The sequence below is a fragment of the Furipterus horrens genome, unplaced genomic scaffold (genome assembly GCF_987537825.1).
Source record: "Furipterus horrens unplaced genomic scaffold, mFurHor1.1.pri manual_scaffold_4, whole genome shotgun sequence".
NCBI classification, from domain to species: domain Eukaryota; kingdom Metazoa; phylum Chordata; class Mammalia; order Chiroptera; family Furipteridae; genus Furipterus; species Furipterus horrens.
Window position 1 is genome coordinate 95599800 of NW_028327174.1, and position 17597 is coordinate 95617396.

The 17597-nt window shown below is 39.9% G+C and overlaps 1 protein-coding gene across 1 annotated transcript in view; it reads left to right on the forward strand.

Annotated features, from left to right (window-relative positions):
- The window catches only part of DCP1B (decapping mRNA 1B), a 53453-nt gene extending 36390 nt beyond the window's left edge, over positions 1 to 17063 (forward strand). Inside the window, exons 5-9 of the mRNA XM_090273792.1 lie at positions 2080 to 2215; positions 9245 to 9373; positions 11553 to 12410; positions 14509 to 14757; positions 16945 to 17063. Of these exons, the coding sequence (XP_090129918.1) occupies positions 2080 to 2215; positions 9245 to 9373; positions 11553 to 12410; positions 14509 to 14757; positions 16945 to 17025 (1453 nt within the window). The 3' untranslated portion in view covers positions 17026 to 17063. The remainder of the gene's footprint in view (positions 1 to 2079; positions 2216 to 9244; positions 9374 to 11552; positions 12411 to 14508; positions 14758 to 16944) is intronic.
- The last annotated feature ends 534 nt before the right edge of the window (positions 17064 to 17597 follow it).

Genomic DNA, 17597 nt, shown 5'->3' on the forward strand with positions numbered 1-17597 from the left:
TATTTCAAAGTATGTGTAACTACACCATAATCTTAACAGAATATATCTCTAACAGCAATCCTTTTCAAGTGGTTAGGAAAACACTTACTATTACTTTATAAAGGGAAAATAGACATAAATACAACTTTTTACATTTTCACTAGGTAACATTTATCATGTGGAATGGCTCACCTCATTTTTTTCTGCATGTGTGTAATACCTGTAATATGAGTTGTTCCAGGCGGCAGTTTTCCTTAATATCTTCCTTATTTGTAATTTAGCAGTTTTCTTCTTTGAAGTTATCAGTATGTCTATTAGTAAAAAGAACATTGAGAGCCATGCTCCAGATTCTCTCAGATCTTTCATTTCCTTCCTAAGTGCTTTCCTTTAATTGTACACCATAGTTGTAGAGGCTCAGAATTTCCTCACACCTCCAGTGCTGTGAGTACTTTGGATAGTCTGTTTTGCATCTCTTTGGAATTACCTGAGTTAATATTAGTTTAGTGATCAGTAGATGGTCTCCCCGCCCCGCCGCCACACACGCATCTTCGCATTAGTCTCTTTCTTCTAATTACATGATACCTTGTGACTTGTCCGATTCTGCATTTTGGGAAACAAATTACTGCCTGATTTTCCCACTCTCGGCTTCCCCGGTTGCATAGAAAGGAGGGCGCAGGTAAGCAGGCCACCTTTTCTGTGATTGGTCAACTGTTTGATCAGTTCTTGAGCCCCGGGCTGCGCGCTGTGAGGCAGTTACTTCCCTGCTGTTCATGGGGATGGTTTAGAGCCTCAGAATGAAATGTTTCCCACTTGTGCTGTATCTCAGGTGGTCACTGGACTCAGCTGAGTATGGCTGCTGCCCGCACGAGTTGACAAAGCAGCTCTGTATGGAATAACAAAACATTTCCAATTTTAAATCTTGGGCAATGAAGTTACTAAAAAGTGACCCCCAAAAATGAAATTTGGGGAGCTCTTTTTATAAGTATAACTGATTTCTGAAAATCTAGCTTGTCATAGTTAATTTTAGGTAACTAGTTCAAGTTTCAGATGGTGATTAAGTGTGTTCAAACTGGTATTTACCACTACAACAGCTAGTAACTAGAACATTCATGTTATTGTAAACTGTGCAATGGATAATAATAGCAGGATTTTATGTAGATTAAAAATTACCCTGTAGCTCAACCAAGAGGCCATGTTAAAATTGTTAGCATTCTGCAGTAATTACTTAGCAGCTAGGGCAGGAAATTGATTGTTGACTAGAAATAAGCAGCTGATTTGTATGGATTCCAGCCCTTCCTCAGAATTAAATTTCTCAATAAATTCTCAGATCTCTTTGCGTGCAAACTTCATGGCAGTTATAAAAGAATTTGAGCTGAAAGTCAAAGCACACAAAAGGAAGAAGTATTTTTATCAATGCCACCTAGCAGCGTATAGGAGCAATCTGGTCTCCCTTCTGTGGTGTTTTCAGGAAAACAGAAGACATGCCTCATCACCCTGTTTTTTTTAATGCCCCTTTTCTAGAATGGAACCTTCACTGTGTTTCTGAACTGCCAAAGAAGCACAGGATTTGAATTGCAGGAATTAAATTTGTTTTGACTTCCAGGCACTTTGAAACGAAGAGGGAAAAATCTGACTTGCCATGCAGTTTGCTCAGTCTTTGAGAATTCTGAAATTGGGCTTCCTCAGCAATTAATGAGTTCTTTCAAATGCTCTAAATGAATTGGCAAACTTTTTCTTCAAAAGGCCAGATAGTCAATATTTTGGGGGGAGGCAATACTTGCTTCTGTCGCAACTACTCAACTCTGCAGTTAGTGTGAGAACGCAGCCCTAAACACAGGGGCTGCGTGTGTCACGGGTGGCGGTGGGCTGGGTGTGGCCAGGAGGTTGGAGTTTGTCCACCGCTACTGCGCACTCCTATATCTAGTCAGTGTGCTCAGGACCCCAAATCCTATCTCTCTTCATTCACTTCTTAAGCAGTCTTATTTCTAATAGGAATATAACAGGATAAATAACAACTGGGTGAGGACTGGATGGTTTTAGAAAATATAATTTGTGTTGAATTGGTTTTTCTTGCGTGGATCTTCCCCTCTACTTTTCTAGCCTAACTCAGTATGAACAGTTGAAAGCCCATCAAGGAGCTGGAGCAGGAATCTCCCCAATGATCCTCAGTTCAGGAGAGGGGAAGGAAGTAGATATCTTACGAATGCTCACCAAGGCCAAAGATGAATATACAAAGGTGAGTTTTTGTCTTCCCTTGTGATACATACTGAATTCCCACAGTGGGAATATACTCATTAAGAAAGACTTACCTGCTCTCCCTTCCATCAAACAAAATTATATGAAAAAAAAATCTTTAATTGCTCTTAATAGGCTAAAGAAAACTTTTAAAATAGATTAAAAGATAGCCTGAGAAATCGGTAACCTTCATACATACAAATAGTATCCAACCAAAAGATAAAGATAAAAAAGATTTGCCCTTTCCCAGATTGCAAAGAAATTCATACAAGTTTTCTTCTAGTACTTGAATAGTTTTATTTTACATTTAAATGTCTAATACATTTGGAATTTATCCTGCATAGAGCATGAGATAGAGATCCAAGTTTGTATTTGTCCAAATGGCTACCAGATATCCCCACATCATTTACTTAAAAATCTATTCAAGGAACTGATTTGGGATTTTCATCTTTATCATATCCTAAATTTTCTATACACTGGGGTCTCATTTTGGACTTTCTCATCTGTCCCATTGGTCTGCCTGGTCGTGTATGCATCAACACCAATACTGCACTATGTTAAGTGTTTAGGCTTTAATGCCTTAATATAAGGTAGGTGGAGCTTGCTCCCCCTTCTTTCACACCCAGTACTGCTCTTCTTTGCCAGGTTTTCCCCAGTCATTCTGCTTTGTGTATTTTTCCACATGAACCTTATAGTCAACTTGTCTGACCCCAGAAAGGAAAAATGGAACCATTTTGCATTTGTTTAAGAATCATCTTAAATTTATAGATTAATTTATGGGGAAGTGAGGACCTAAAATAAAAAAATAAATGTGTTGCACGGCTTTAGAAAAACACTAGCAAAGTGAAAAGATGCTAAAAACTAAGAAGAAATATTTATACCTAAATAGCAGGAAGAGGGTCAATTTCCCTATTTTATAAAATGCTTTCATAAAAATTGAGAAGTAAAAGATTAACACTCTCTAGAAAAATGGGCAAGAAATAAAATTAAGGAAAAAGGAAAGAAAACTCTAGAATTTTAAAACTAGATGAAATAAATGTATATAACTGAATATCATATTGTGACATAATTACTTAGAAAAATTAGAGTGACTTCAGAACCCCTTATTTGAACTAAACACCCTTAGTGAATTATATTTTAAGGACAAAAAGAACTACAAAGAAATTATGAACTTCATTCACTGGTTTTATCATTAGTAGTAATATTGGCACTATAATTTTTCAGCTCTCATGGGATATAATAAATGAGTACAGTTGACCCTTTAACGATGTAGGGGTTAGGCACACTGAGCCCCCACACTGTTGAAAATCCACAATAACTTTTGACTCCCCCCGAAATTTAACTAATAGCCTAATATTGACTGGAAGCCTTATCAATAACATAAACAGTAGATTAACATATTTTATATTTTATATTTTTATATCCTGTGTTCTTACAATGAAACCATAGAGAACAGATGTTATTAAGAAAAATCAAAGGAAGAAAAAATACATGTAGTGTATTTATTGAAAAAAATTGCATATAAATAGATCTACACAGTTCAAACCCATGCTGTTTGAGAGTCAATTTTGTGGTCAGAACAAAACCTTCAGTGTAAGGGGAAAAAATAAATTAACTTAAAACTGTATAATGTTAAATTTTAATTAAGAATGTCAGAATTAGGTGACATGTTATTTCTTAAATATGTGGTTATTAACTTTTTCCCTGAGAAGACCTAGAAATAAGTGACAACTAAGTAGCAATAAACACCTCTAGCCCCCAGATTATTGTTTCTAAATACTATTTCCTCATAAAAGGTATCAGGGCTCTTTAAAGAAAATCCTGATTCCATGTCTGGGATATCAAAGTCAAACAAATAGGGTCATGTGAAGGGGGCACAGTAGTCAGCTTGAAGGGACCACTCACCAGCGTAATGAATTCTGTCAACAAGAATGACTGCAATGGATTGAAGCCCACTGAATATGTAAAATTGATGAGTTCATGGTGATGAGAGAGAACAAGCAACCAGAAATATAAAATAAAACAAAAATAATTATTGTCTATCCTTAGAGGTACTAGGACACCAGCTTGTTCCCCTGAAAACTGGTAGTTATTGGAAAATAATTAAGCATTTATTCTACCTGGCCAGGACGGACCATATTTTAGAGTAATTAAATAGTCCTGGTTGATGAGGGAACATTCTTTATTAAAGAATTCCAAGAATTCCCTTCTAAATGTAGACAGAATGATAGAATTTGAAAATACCATAGTAAAATAATTGATCCAGGCAATGATCATCAGTCATCAGTAATGTTCCTATTAAGAGAAGGATTGATGGGAACTTGACCATGGACAGGTTAGGCTGCCATCACCTAAACCCATTGATCAGCATCATTAAAAATTAAATAACCAGACATAATGTGCCTCCAAATGTGATATAATGTGAACTATATTGCACTGCCTTGAAATATTCTTGCCAAAAGTGTTGATCCTGAATCTAAGTCTTGAGCTCTAACTTTCTAGTTTACAGAAAGTGAAAGGGAGGAGGGAGAAAGGGCAGGTAGAAAACAAATGGCACCACAAGGAAGCAATCAGGAAAATCCTGAGTGAAGCAGAACATGCTTAAGGACAGCTGACTGAGTTTCTTCAACATGCCTTTGACCTGATTGTTGATTCAGATAGTGAGTTCCTTGAGTGCAGAGAACATCCCTTATTTATCTTTATATCCCTGGTCTTCTTCCAAGTTCCTGGCACATGATAAGTGCTGAATAAATTGTTGAATGAATGAATGAATGTGAATATGAATATGAATAAATCAGTTTCATTATCCTATCATAGGGCTTGGACAGAGATGCTTGAATTCCAGTTCACTCAGTAACAACTATTTCTATATTAGTTGTTTATTTTGTGTAATTCTGCAACAGTCTTTAAAAGGGCATGCTAATGACTTGGCAAGTAGTCAAATAATTATACTTCATAAATTGTACCTTGTTAGGTCAAAATGACATTTTACCCTCCAAGAACTTAGGTTCTATGTGGCCAATAAATAATAAATGCAAGCATTGAACAAATATTTTATTTTTTCTCCCTCTCTCCTCTCAACACACACACACACACACACACACACACACACACACTGTACTGTTTATATTTCATAATGCTTTGACACCTTAAAAATCTTGTGACTGGGAACAAACTGCGCCTCCCTAGGCTTTCCAACTTCTAGAACAAAGGGCCCAGCCAGAAACATGCCTTCAATATGAAAGCTAACCATCCAGAGTGATCCCTTCACTATCTGGCCAGGCTGCAATGCCCATGAGGCAACAATCCTCTGTCTTAATCATCTCAGGGTGGGGTCGGGCAGCTAGGGACCACCCCTATATCTGATACCCTGCTGAAAAGATTCCAGTAAAGGCTCTAGTCTCGGTTTTCCCTGTTTTCTCCCTCCTGACCACTGTGAGGCTTCCCCATGTGGCCCTGATGGTGGGCTGTGCTGCCTGTTTCTATGACCTGTGGGTATAATAAACTTGATTCCTTGAGCATCTCCAGTGCCTCCTCTTGTAGCTACACCTGTCTCATACAATAACACAGAAAACACACACACACACACACAGAGACACACTCACTCACTCATCATGGCTTTTGAGACTTCACTTGATACCATACCTACCACTTGGAATGATTTTTCCCTTCATTTTATTTGACCTTCAGGCTCTACATATCTTTCAAGGCCCAGTTAAAATGCTACTTTTATGTGGAGTTTTCTCAGATCACTTCATTCAAATTAATGATTCTTTCCACTGAACTTACTAGTCTATTAGTATTTAGAATGTTTTGTTCTTCCTCATTGTTACAATTAAGTCAACTTCTCCTGCTACACTGTTAACTTATTGAGGTCGAAACAATGTTCTGTTCATCATTATGCTACCACAGATTGGTTCTTACAATGTTGACAGGTAGTGAAGATATTCAGTAAGACACATGTTATAATGTTAATTGCTACACTGTGAGGAAAAGAACAGGAGAAATTCTTTCTGCCATTAACAGCCAGATAATATAATGTAACTGTGTGATCATGTCACTGCCCTGGTCTAAATCCTTCTTGTTTTCTCATTGCCTAGTATGTATGAACCTGTAGACTCTTCAAGCCTTCTATTACATGGCCTCAGATGATTCTTCTAACCCCATACCTTCTACTCCCACTGTCCCCTACAAATATTTGAAAATCCTACCAAACAGAGTAACAGTTTTACTGCCTAAAAGTGCCTGCATGCCTTTTCCCTTACTATCACCTTTCCTTCTTTACCTATAAAATATCATCAGTCTTTCGAGGCCCATTTCACATGATCTTTGTCCACCCTGCTACTTCTGATCTACTCACCCAGATGTTTATGCTCCCTCATTAACATCCATTGCATCTTTATATTTGCTTTGTGTTTGTGTTTTCTCCTCTCCCACACACCAACAGACTTTTCAGAAAATGTGGCGATCGTGAGCCAAATGGTTCCAAAATACAGGATCGGGGGAAATGGAAAGAGGGCAAAAGAGAAAGGAAACAAATTTTTTCCTCAGAGTTCTTGTTATGAGGAAGTGAATTCAGTCAAGACGAGACTGAATTGAGGTTAAGTACTGTTGATAGTATTAAAAATTTTTTACTTTCTGTATAAGTACTAAACTAAATGACTTCTGAGATCCTTTCCAACTCTAAAATCCTTAAATTCATGAAAATTCCAGCAAGTTAGAGGAGGAAACATTTTGTGCTAGAGGTATGTACTAAAGCCTAGTGATACCAGGTACAACTTTTTACATGAAGTTAATAAAATTATTTGAAAGACTTATTTGTGTTAAAGTTTTATGCTTTCTCCCCGAAGAAACAACTTTCTATGAATCTTCTATAAAGCAGCAATGGTGTTAATTTGAGTGTCATCTACTTTACTTCCTTCCTTCTAGTTGAGATGCAGATGAACCACAAAATAACCAAAGCTCAGTAAAAAAATGAACTGGGCCAGAAGTGATCTCTAGGCTACACAGTTAGGTTCTTGGTATTCACAAGGGGATTCTTTTGCATCTTGTGGTTTCAGGCAAGAATTAATAGTTCTCATCTGGAAAGAGCTGAGATCTGTTGTATTTATGAAATTAAAGACATTATTAAGTGCCTTTCGATGTCCAATGAGAAAATTCAAAAAAGGATAAAAAAGAAAAGAAAGATCCCCTGTAAACCTATAACCCAAAGATATTTACTTTTAAGACTTTGAGGGTATTTTCTTTCATTCTCCTCTTTGGCAAAGGTAATATATTTGTGTGTTTTTATGTGATAAAATATAATTATGTGACATAGTTTTTGAGACTTTAAAGAATTGCCTCAGATTCTCTGAAGAATCCAGTATAGTTTTTTCCTAAACTGTGCTTTTACCCAGTATTTTATAGTTATTTGGGTCAAGAGAAGTGCAGAAAATTAAACAACTGGAAAATGAGCTACAAACTATTAAGGCGGATGATATTTAATTCAGAGCAATTTGATAGAGAGTGATTTTTATATACAAGCAAGGCTTCATAGATAGGTAGACAATTGCTGTGACATAAAAAACAGCTCCTGCCAATTTTACCCAGAAAAGTCTATTGGGAGTTATGCAAGCAAGAGCCAGAGCAGCTTCTTGGCCCATATGGATATGTGTGTCGCAAAGGTGGGAAAAATCTGTTTTTTTCTGGCTTAAAATTCAAGGTCCCTGAACACAGAGAGAATGAAGTACAGACGAGTCATTCAGTGAAAGTAAGCTTTCTTTGAAAAGAAAGCAGAAATTAAAGTCTTACCATGCTAAAATTTTGTAAGTGTCTATATTGTAGACTGTACTCTCGTCTGGTGTTGCTTAGCCATATCTTGGAAAACCAGGCCAGTTGGTCCATGTAGCCACACCACTAACCACCGTCACTCACTTAAGAAGAATTAGAAATAACATTTTATGATTCGTAAAGTGATTTTACATCCCATTTAATACTAGTGACAAATCCAAATTATTTGCAGAATTCTTGGAAGAAAATAATTAGTCCTTTGTACAGTTAAATTTACAAACCTAAGTGAACACAGTGGCAATTGACCCTGTATCTCTATATCCTTGAATTAGAAAATACAACCCAGCAACTGTAGAACACAGTGGGACTCTGGCATTTCTGAGGGACGAGATTGTATTTATAGCATGTTCCAGTGTGAAATATTTTCTGACCTGAGGCCTTGACTGTACAGTTGAAACTAACAATGCTTTAGTGAATCCATGGTACAGCAGGTAGTGTTTTATACCCTTGTTTTATTTGGTGTTATAACAAGTTAGATGCCAACATCACTGCTGTGCTCTTTCTGTTGTGAATCCTGCTGTGGAAGCAATTGCATGGTTGGTTAGATTAATGTATGGTAACGATTCAGTATTTGAAATGATGAGGCATATCTCTTTCTCTGTGAAATTCTAATTTGTAGTGAGTGGCTCAGAACACTCAGATTTAAATTATTCTGTTTATCCAAAAAGTCACTTATTAAATAAAGATGATGTTAGTAATTTTAAAATCAATGGTTTGAGTCAGCTTTACTTTTTGGTTTGTAGACCAAAAAGGGTTAGTTACTTTGATGATGCAACTCTCCAATTTTAAATCAACTGATAATTGGTGAATAAAACCTTCTGCAATCCAGACATGATACCTAAGGAATAGTTTTTATCGTTGTTCATCATCAAAAAGCACTAAACTATATTTTTAAACTATTATTTCTTGATCATATTGATAGTCTTTCAAGTATCTAAGACCCTCTAGGTATTGGAGGCTGATACAGTTGGTAATGTTTTAGGGCACTGAATTGCCCAACCAAGAAAAATTAAATTTAACTTTTATTGATACTCAAATATAGTTCAATAAGAAAAAGTTAAAAGATTTTCCTTTGTACATGAAGCTCTATCAAAAAATAGCTACCAATTAGATAAAATAAAGAGTAAGAAGGAAGGTATGCTCTTTCTAAAAGATTAAAGCTTCTTTTACACCAAAAATGAGGTTCTTTTTTCCATTTCAGTGTAAAACCTGTTCTGAACCGAAACAGATAACCAGTTCATCTGCCATTTACGACAACCCTAATCTCATCAAACCAATTCCAGTGAAGCCTGGTGAGAACCAGCAGCAGCGCATAGCTCGGCCCAGCCAGGTACACAGTTCTCTGCTTTTCATTTACGGTGTCTCCATAGGGTTCTGACAAACTTTTACCCAGAGTGCAGCCACGGGAGGGCCTGGTGCTGCTCCATGATGCTTTAAGGTAAATCCACAAAAAACAAATGTCAAGTGAGAGATTTTATTATTAATAATAATTTACTCTTCCTCAAAAGGGATTAAAACTTTTACCATACCCTCTGCTAACTTGGACTCCTAAGAGGATAATACATTAAAAAATAATAATAATAAAAAAAAATAAAAACATTGTCAGAGTTAATAGGAATATTACCAATATCCTGCTGAAGTGATGGGTTTCCAAAGGCCACTGTGAAAATGATAGCTAAGGCAACAAAATTCGGTTAACATTTCTGAGCACCTCCTTTATACTAGGTACAATGTTAGGCCACTGTGTACAGAGAATGGGATTCCCATCCTAAGGAATGGTGTAAGAGTCCCCTTTAGACCTGATGATTTGTCATTGTATTTGCATCTAATTATAAATATGATAACAGTTTTTGTATGACTGTCCATATATATGAATATATATTTCAGAATAGTAAAGCATTAACAAAATTGCTAATATGATAGTCCCATTATTGATTGTAAATATAATATGGCTATTTCTACTTCTTATGGTTTTTCCTCATTAAAGTTTTTTTTAAAGAATTGGTTTAAATCAATTTTGAAAATGAACATGGAGCCAAAAGACATTAAGACTGGCTAATGAAAGGCTTGTATTGAATTTTTAAAAAATAAGTCTTTTCTAATTATTGTTTGCTTTCTTTAATTGTTTGCTTTCCATGGGAATTCATTGTTTTAACAGAGAAATGGGAATATGTTACTTTGAGAATGAAGTTCCTGTTTTCTTAGCTCAGTAATAAAGAAAGCAACAGAAAGGGGCAGAGATGACAGAGAGCAGGAAGAAGCAGCTTTGTGACTGGCCAGGCCAAGGTAGATTTTATGATTGATGATGTTTTGAAGATACTAGTATATAATGTCAACCGGTGGTCATTGGTGTTGGCGCCAATTCGATGCCAACAGGAATCCCCAATTTGAGGTGCAGTGGAAGAAGGAAACTTCATTCGGTGCAAAAAAGCTTAATTGTGATAGTGCATGGCTGTGAAGAGGCAGACCTGGGCCAGGCAGCCCTCGGGCCAGGCCCCTCTAAGGCCAGACAGCTCTGCTCTACTTTACTCCTCACTGGTCTGCCCTTCGCCCATCTGCTTTGTGCTGTGCTGGTCTGCTCCACTCCGCTCTGCTCTGATCTGCTCCATTCTGTACAGGTTTGCTTTGTGCTACATTGGTCTGCTCCACTCTGCTCCTGTGAGACATATTCAGGATTTCAGCCCAGCAGGGAAATGGAGTCTTCAATTTTCAGTGGAATGGGAAAGTACGCTCCCAGAACCAGAGCAGAGCTGGCTTGTGTAGACAGAAGTCCCCACCCCTGGTCTCTGACTGGTCTGTCCTCATGCAGATGAGGACTCCAAGTCCTTGAAGTTTGATTGGTCCAGAAAGCACTGTCCTGATTGGTCAGAGCTGCACAGCTCTGATTGGATGGGGAGAGGCTCAGTCCTCATGGTTGAAATAGAATTCCAGGAAATTCTGGCTGCTAGGCTCTTAAAAAAAAAAAAAATTCAGCCCAGTTAGCCACCAGGCCCCTTCTTATTAGTGTCTTAGAGTTCATATAGTTGAAAGGATCAGGTTAGATTAAATTACTACATTTCTCACTCTAAATTTCTAGAATTCTGTGAAAAGCCACCAGGAATTCTGAAATCCTCATATTCCTGTGTATTCTCAGTATCTTCTTATACTTTGAAGAGTTAGATGGATTTCATATTAAAGAGATTATTTACCTTCTAGTGTATATTATTTTATACCATAGTGGTTCCCAGTTTGTGAACCCCAGGCCCATCAGGGATCATATGCCTATTTCATCTATCAACAGATACTAAAATATAATAGCTATTTTGGGAGTGGTAGGAGACAATGCTATGAAAATTATTGGCATTAAAAAGGTCTCAATTTTGTGAAGTTTATTATAATTAAGTTTTTTAATTCTCTCTAATTGATCCTTTATAAATAGAAGAAACCATCAATTAGGTAAGTTATGTTTCATAGCCCCCATATAACCAAACTGTATGTAGACCCATTTTGAGACATTTTTATTTTTTCAGACCTTAGACCCTGAACCCCAACACTTGTCCTTGACAGCACTCTTTGGGAAGCAGGACAAAACTACGTGTCAGGAAACTGTGGGACCTCCAGAGACCCTCCAGCAGCAGCAGCAGCAAGAGAAGCTCCCAATTAGGCAGGGGGTTGTACGTTCCCTGTCCTATGAGGAACCTAGAAGACACTCACCCCCTATCGAGAAGCAGCTATGTCCAGCTCTTCAGAAACTCCTGGTCAGGAATGCAGACCTCCACCCATTGTCAGAGCTGCCTGAAAACCAGCCCTGCAGAAATGGCAGTATCCACTCTGCTGGGGAAGATGTCACTGGACCTGTCCACCCAGGCTCTCCCCAGAGAATTGGGACTTCTCATCGTATACACGGTGTTTCCAGAACTCAGAACCTATTAGGGAATCTGCAGGGTGCCCCACGGGCACTGAACAAGTATGACCCCAGTACGCCAGCACTTGCCAGCTCCGCTGCCCCAAGCTTCAGCCTAGGCCTCACTGCTGCCGCCCCTGCAGCTCCAGTCAAGGGGTTGGCTCCACCACCGCTGTTATATTTAAATGGCTCCCTTCCACCTCAGGCACTAGGACCGCAGGCTCATGGAAAAGAACAGTCCACATGCCCCAGACAAGTGCTCCCCCTCTCTGGCGGTCAGACTGGTGGCTCTGGAGTGATCTCCCCTCAAGAGTTACTGCAGAAGCTTCAGACTGTGCAGCAGGAGCAGCAGCTGCACGCATCCAACCGACCAGCCTTGGCAGCTAAATTTCCTGTGCTAACCCAGAGCTCAAGAACAGGGAAGCCCTTAGAATCCTGGATTGACAGAACATCCAGCACAGACGAGCAGACTCCCCTTTTCCAGGTAAATGTCCCCTGGGGGTGGAGGTATTACTGTAATACAGTGAAATTTAGAATCAGTTTCTGTTATCTAGGAACATTTCTATTCAGAAGTATGTCAAGGCCTCCTCTGTACATCTTATTATCACCTTAACTTCCTGCCTGGAAAGAGAATCTTTGCTTAGCAATCTTCGCAAGATTATAAAGTCTGAAGACAAGGATATGGGGAGGAACATAGACTTGGGGGGGTGAACCCTAATCTTGTGCAAACTTACGGTCTGCATTGAACTCATTCTGAGATATCAAACATCTGACCTCTTCTTGTTATACTTGTCTACAAGAAATTGTATGTTCATTTACTCAGTAAATATTTCTGAGCACTTATTCCCTGCCAGGCACTGAGCCACAAGTGGGCACAGAGTGATAAGGAGCGCAGAGACGGCCTCTGCAGAGCCCACAGGCCTGGCGGTACTTGGAGTCAACAGGAAAACATGCCATTAACTCCACAGAGGTGCAGCCTGTTTTAGTTTATATCATCTATATGGCTTAATGAAGAGGGGAAGGGGATAAGTATGCCATCTACCTCCTCCACACATACACACACACACATTTCCAGAGAGGGAAAAATACTGTCCTTCAAGGAAGATGGTTCTTTATATTCATCAGTAACTTAAAACAGTGAGAAAACCACAAGCTATGCCATTGCCTATGGGTAACATCTGGAGACTGGACTTTTCCTCATTTGGATTGGTATAAATTCATTGAAAATGCAAAAGGTTTAAAAATTAGGAAGTTCTCCCTATTACATACATCATCATTGGTTGTTTGTCATATTTTGGCAAATAGCTTATAATGGTTCCTCAAAAAATCTTCCACTCTTCAAAATCCAAGATGATAAGCACACAGCATAATTCTTTGTGTCTGTGAGGCACTGAGTCAGTGCTCTTGTTTATTTTTTATTCTAATCTCTAATCTGAGTACCTGTCACTTATCCTTATCCTCATTGCAATGTAATATTGTCCCCCTTTTTTATATGACTTTTTCTCTTTGATGATTTAGATTGGACATTAGAAAACTTGGGGTTGATAGTTGGACATAAATGTCTGCATGCCCAATTCTCGTTTCTTTCCAGAGCTCACAGGTGTGGCGCTGAGTAAGCAAGTGTTCCAGTCACCCCACACTGTGTGGGCCATCCTGCTTTGGGAGCGTCCATCTCAGCCCCTCCCCTCATAACAGCTGAACGCGACAGTTAAACAGCTTGACTTCCTCTAGGCTCATTTCTTCCCAAAAATATATCAAGGGAGTGATTATAAAATTACAGTAGCTTCTAGATCACTGGCCTTTATACCCCCTCCTTGAGTTCTTGTGGGGCATTAAGGGGCTGATAAGGAACATTCTTTTTTGTCATCTGATTTAGAAACAGATAAGAGAGAGCTGTAGGCATCAGTTAGACAGGGATCAAAGTGTCACTTGTATAACTGGAAAAGCTATCGGAAAACTTGGTTTTAGGTTTGTTAGCTGAATGAGGTAGACAGATTGGCCCAGACAGACACTGGCAGTGCTTTGCACGACCAGCCTTCAGGGGCCTGGCCCTGCCATTGACTCATGGAAAAGCAGTCCCTGTGTGCTGTCTGCAGGCAGGCAGGTCCCGTCAGGAAGGCCCCAGGAGGGGTGGCCCTGGGAATCATGCCTTCCTCCTGGCAAGGTGAGTGAGGTGGAAAGTTGTGTGTCTCTGACTATTTTCGTAGTTCGCTGGGACTTTTGGTCAGAGTGGTAGACAACGAGCCCTGAGGCAAAGGCCAGCAGTCCTAAATGCATGCTACCCAGGGATGAGAGTAAAGCAGAAAAATGAAGTGTGGCTCAGAGGCCAAGCTCTGTCTGCAGTGGGAACAGTGGTCACCACAGCAGACTGTGCCCAAACTGCTTAGTAACAAGGGAAAGTGGAGAATCGAACAAGAATCAGTTCTCCTGTGAGCTTTTCCCATCTAGTGGAGTTGTGAACAATTAAGATTTAAACTCACCTGTATCCACTCTTGCAAGTGAGCGACCGCTTTGTCTCTATCTGTTGTTTCAATAAGTTGCGGCTTACTCCTGCCCTCTGTGTATGTATTTGCTACGAGCAGGTCATCTCACCTCAGCTCATCCCTGCCACGGTTGCTCCTGCTCTGCTCATGTCCCCCATGGTGTTCACACAACCCACCTGCAACCCACCAAAGGAGAGGGAAGGTGGACTCTTGTCCCTAGGAAGCCAGGAACCAGCTGCCACCTCCACCAGCCTCCTCCTGCCTCTGCAGAGCCGGGAGCCCTCGGTCCTCAGCAACGGCCCGCTTACCAAGCTGCAACTCCAGGAAGCCCTGCTGTTCCTCATTCAGGTAGGGCCGCCCATCATCTCTCTTCTGCCCTCAGCAATCCTACTCACCCACTGGTAGCCACTCAGAGATAAGGACTCAGTTAGCGAGTGTCCACTTAGTACTTCCCAGGAATAAGAGGATGATGTAACAACTCACCCTGAGCCACAGCAGCTCCGTACTTAGCTGGATGAGATTCTGAATCCAACTGCGGCTTTAGTTGTATCAATGCCTTAAGGATTTTGTAATTTGGAGGACAGTCCTTCAGCGTGTCACCTGTTAGAAAAGAAGGGAGCAGACACTGTGTAATTACGGACTGTAGGTGCTGTGGAGCATTCACCACTGGGAGTAGAGGTGATGTCGTCTTGAGTGAGTGGCGGTGCTTGTTGGAGAGTTCAAGCAGACCACTGAACAAGGAACAAGCAGATAGGGAGCAAGGAATGGCTGTGACTACTAAGAGCATATTTTACAAATGGCTTTGGAACCTGTTAATTAGGACAGGATAGAGTTCCAGGCCTTCTTTGGCAGCTGTGTGTCTTACTTGTCTCTATGAAATAATAACAACAGTAACAGCTAACACGTACGCAGAGCTTTGTGTCAGGCACTGTTGTAATGCTTTCCATACATTCGTTCATTGAGTCCTTATACAGCAGCACTGTTATTTTTTCTATTTTAGAGACAAGGAAACTGAGGCTAAGTGGCCTGAAGTCACACAGTACTAAGAATAAGTAGCAGAGCTGGGTGGGATCCGACCCCAGTCTGGCTCCAAAGTGCTCTCTGCCACTGCCTGCAGGGGGCGCTGCAGTAGTCACGAGACTGCTGACCACCTAGCATGGCACACCCTCAAGTAAATGACAGGCCTTAAACAGTGGAATGTGTTTCTTCAGATACCTCGGTTAACATCATTAGGTATCTTTTCAGTCAACAGCCTTCCAGCACTTGGCCGCTGTCTATCCTTAAAAAAAAGTCTCTATTTGTAAAAACATTTTTTTTAAGGTGATGTATTTTAGAGAATGGAAGGAATGGGGCTAGAAATCAGCTGTAAGTGTGGAAGTAGAAGAACATCTGCTAAAGGGGGGGCAACAAATGATTGTGCCTTACTAGTTCACAGGCACCAGGGTGCCAGTAGCTTTCACCTTTTTAAGCCATTTGTGGTAAGTTCATGAGGACTTAGAACATCTGTGAGCAACAAAGAAAAAAAAAATCTGAATTTTAAAGTTCCAAAATTTTTATGGCTCATTTCATTTAAATCACATTGTTCCAAAGATCTCTGTGCAGGAGCCAAGACTCTTGAATGTCTAGAGCAGTCCCTGTACATTGATAGTGAGAAGTTATTTTTCCTCCACTCTCTGCGTTCATTTTACTTTTTCCCATGTTTTATACATACTTTCCGGATGAACTGTTAGAAGTCACTAAGCAGTATGTTTTTAGTGTTTGCCTGTTGGTAGGACACAGTAGGGACTTTGTGGTCACTGTGCAGGAAAAACAGGGATAACTGGCTGTCCTTCGTTGCATGAGAATAATGCTAACTCTGTGTGGGGGTTGTCAAGAGGGAATGCAGGGGAATGTGGGTGAACTGCTAAAGCTTTAAAGGATTTGGGTAGGAGGCAGAAGTCTCCAGAATTAAAAACAAAACCACTGATTAGACCCGAGATTCTCCCTCAGCCCTTAGCCAGGCAGAAGAGCTCAGAGGCTGCCAGTCTGACTGCTGTCCCCATGCCAAGGCCAAAAACTTTCCATAACTAATGGGAGAATTATACTTGCTTTGATGAGATGCCAATGAAGCATATTGCAAGCAAAATCTTAACTAATGCCAAAAATAAAGTATTGCATTGGAGAACCTTTCAGAACCACTAACAATCTCCTGACCAAACTTTGAGGACCACTGGCCTGGATCAAGTTCTCCCTAACCAGTCCTCTGTGTTTTCACCAGCAGACCCAGGCGTCCCATGTGTGAACATTGTTCCACACAGCACATGCTTGAGCTGCCCATCTACACTGTATGTAGCACACTGACCATTGACAAACAGCAGCAGACTGTCTGGCATGGCCTTCCAATCTCACTTGACATTCACATGTGCAGTTTAAAATTACCAGCTGTTAGACAAACATCTTAGGGTCAAAGTGCCAGTTCAGCTCCAAGACAAAGAAAGCCTTTTGTTCCTGCTCACCAAATCACATGCCCTCGGGTCTTTTGATTTTGTTTTCCAGAATGACGACAACTTCTTAAATACAATCTACGAAGCTTATCTCTCCAACATGACACAAGCAGCCATGAAAAAGACTGTGTGAAAGCAAAACATTTTAAAACTGATTTTCAAGGTCCTCCAGCTCAATCAAGGTTCTTTCCTGTTAAGTGTTGTTACCCTAAATGTTTCTGCCTTTTTTAAAAAAAAGTGTGTGTAATATGAAGTAAAATGTTTCAGATATTTTGCCAGTCAACTTTCTTAAAAAAAAAAAATCCTTCAGCATATCTGGTACTAAGAATTGAGTGGGTAAAAAAATTCCTTTGCTCATATCACACAGTAAATGCCAAGATTATTTATTATTTTTTTACATGTATGGTGCCATTTCAAGAGGATTAAGCCCCTCCATAGGGAGGGCTGTTCTGGAAACTTGGTTTGTTTTTTAATAGCTCTGGTTAGTCTGGGAACACAGAGTGTATGTGACCGTCCCCTTGCTGAGAGCCGCACACCGCAGTGCACGCCCACCACAAGGTGGCAGTGTCACCCCGCGGACTCACCTGCCGAGCCCTTACGCAGACTTTGAAAGTAATGCTGGTTTGCTTGTACCAGACGAAATAAACCTTTCATTTGTAAAAATCCAATTGGCATATTTTCCTGGGACCTTTGAAGGAAAATTAT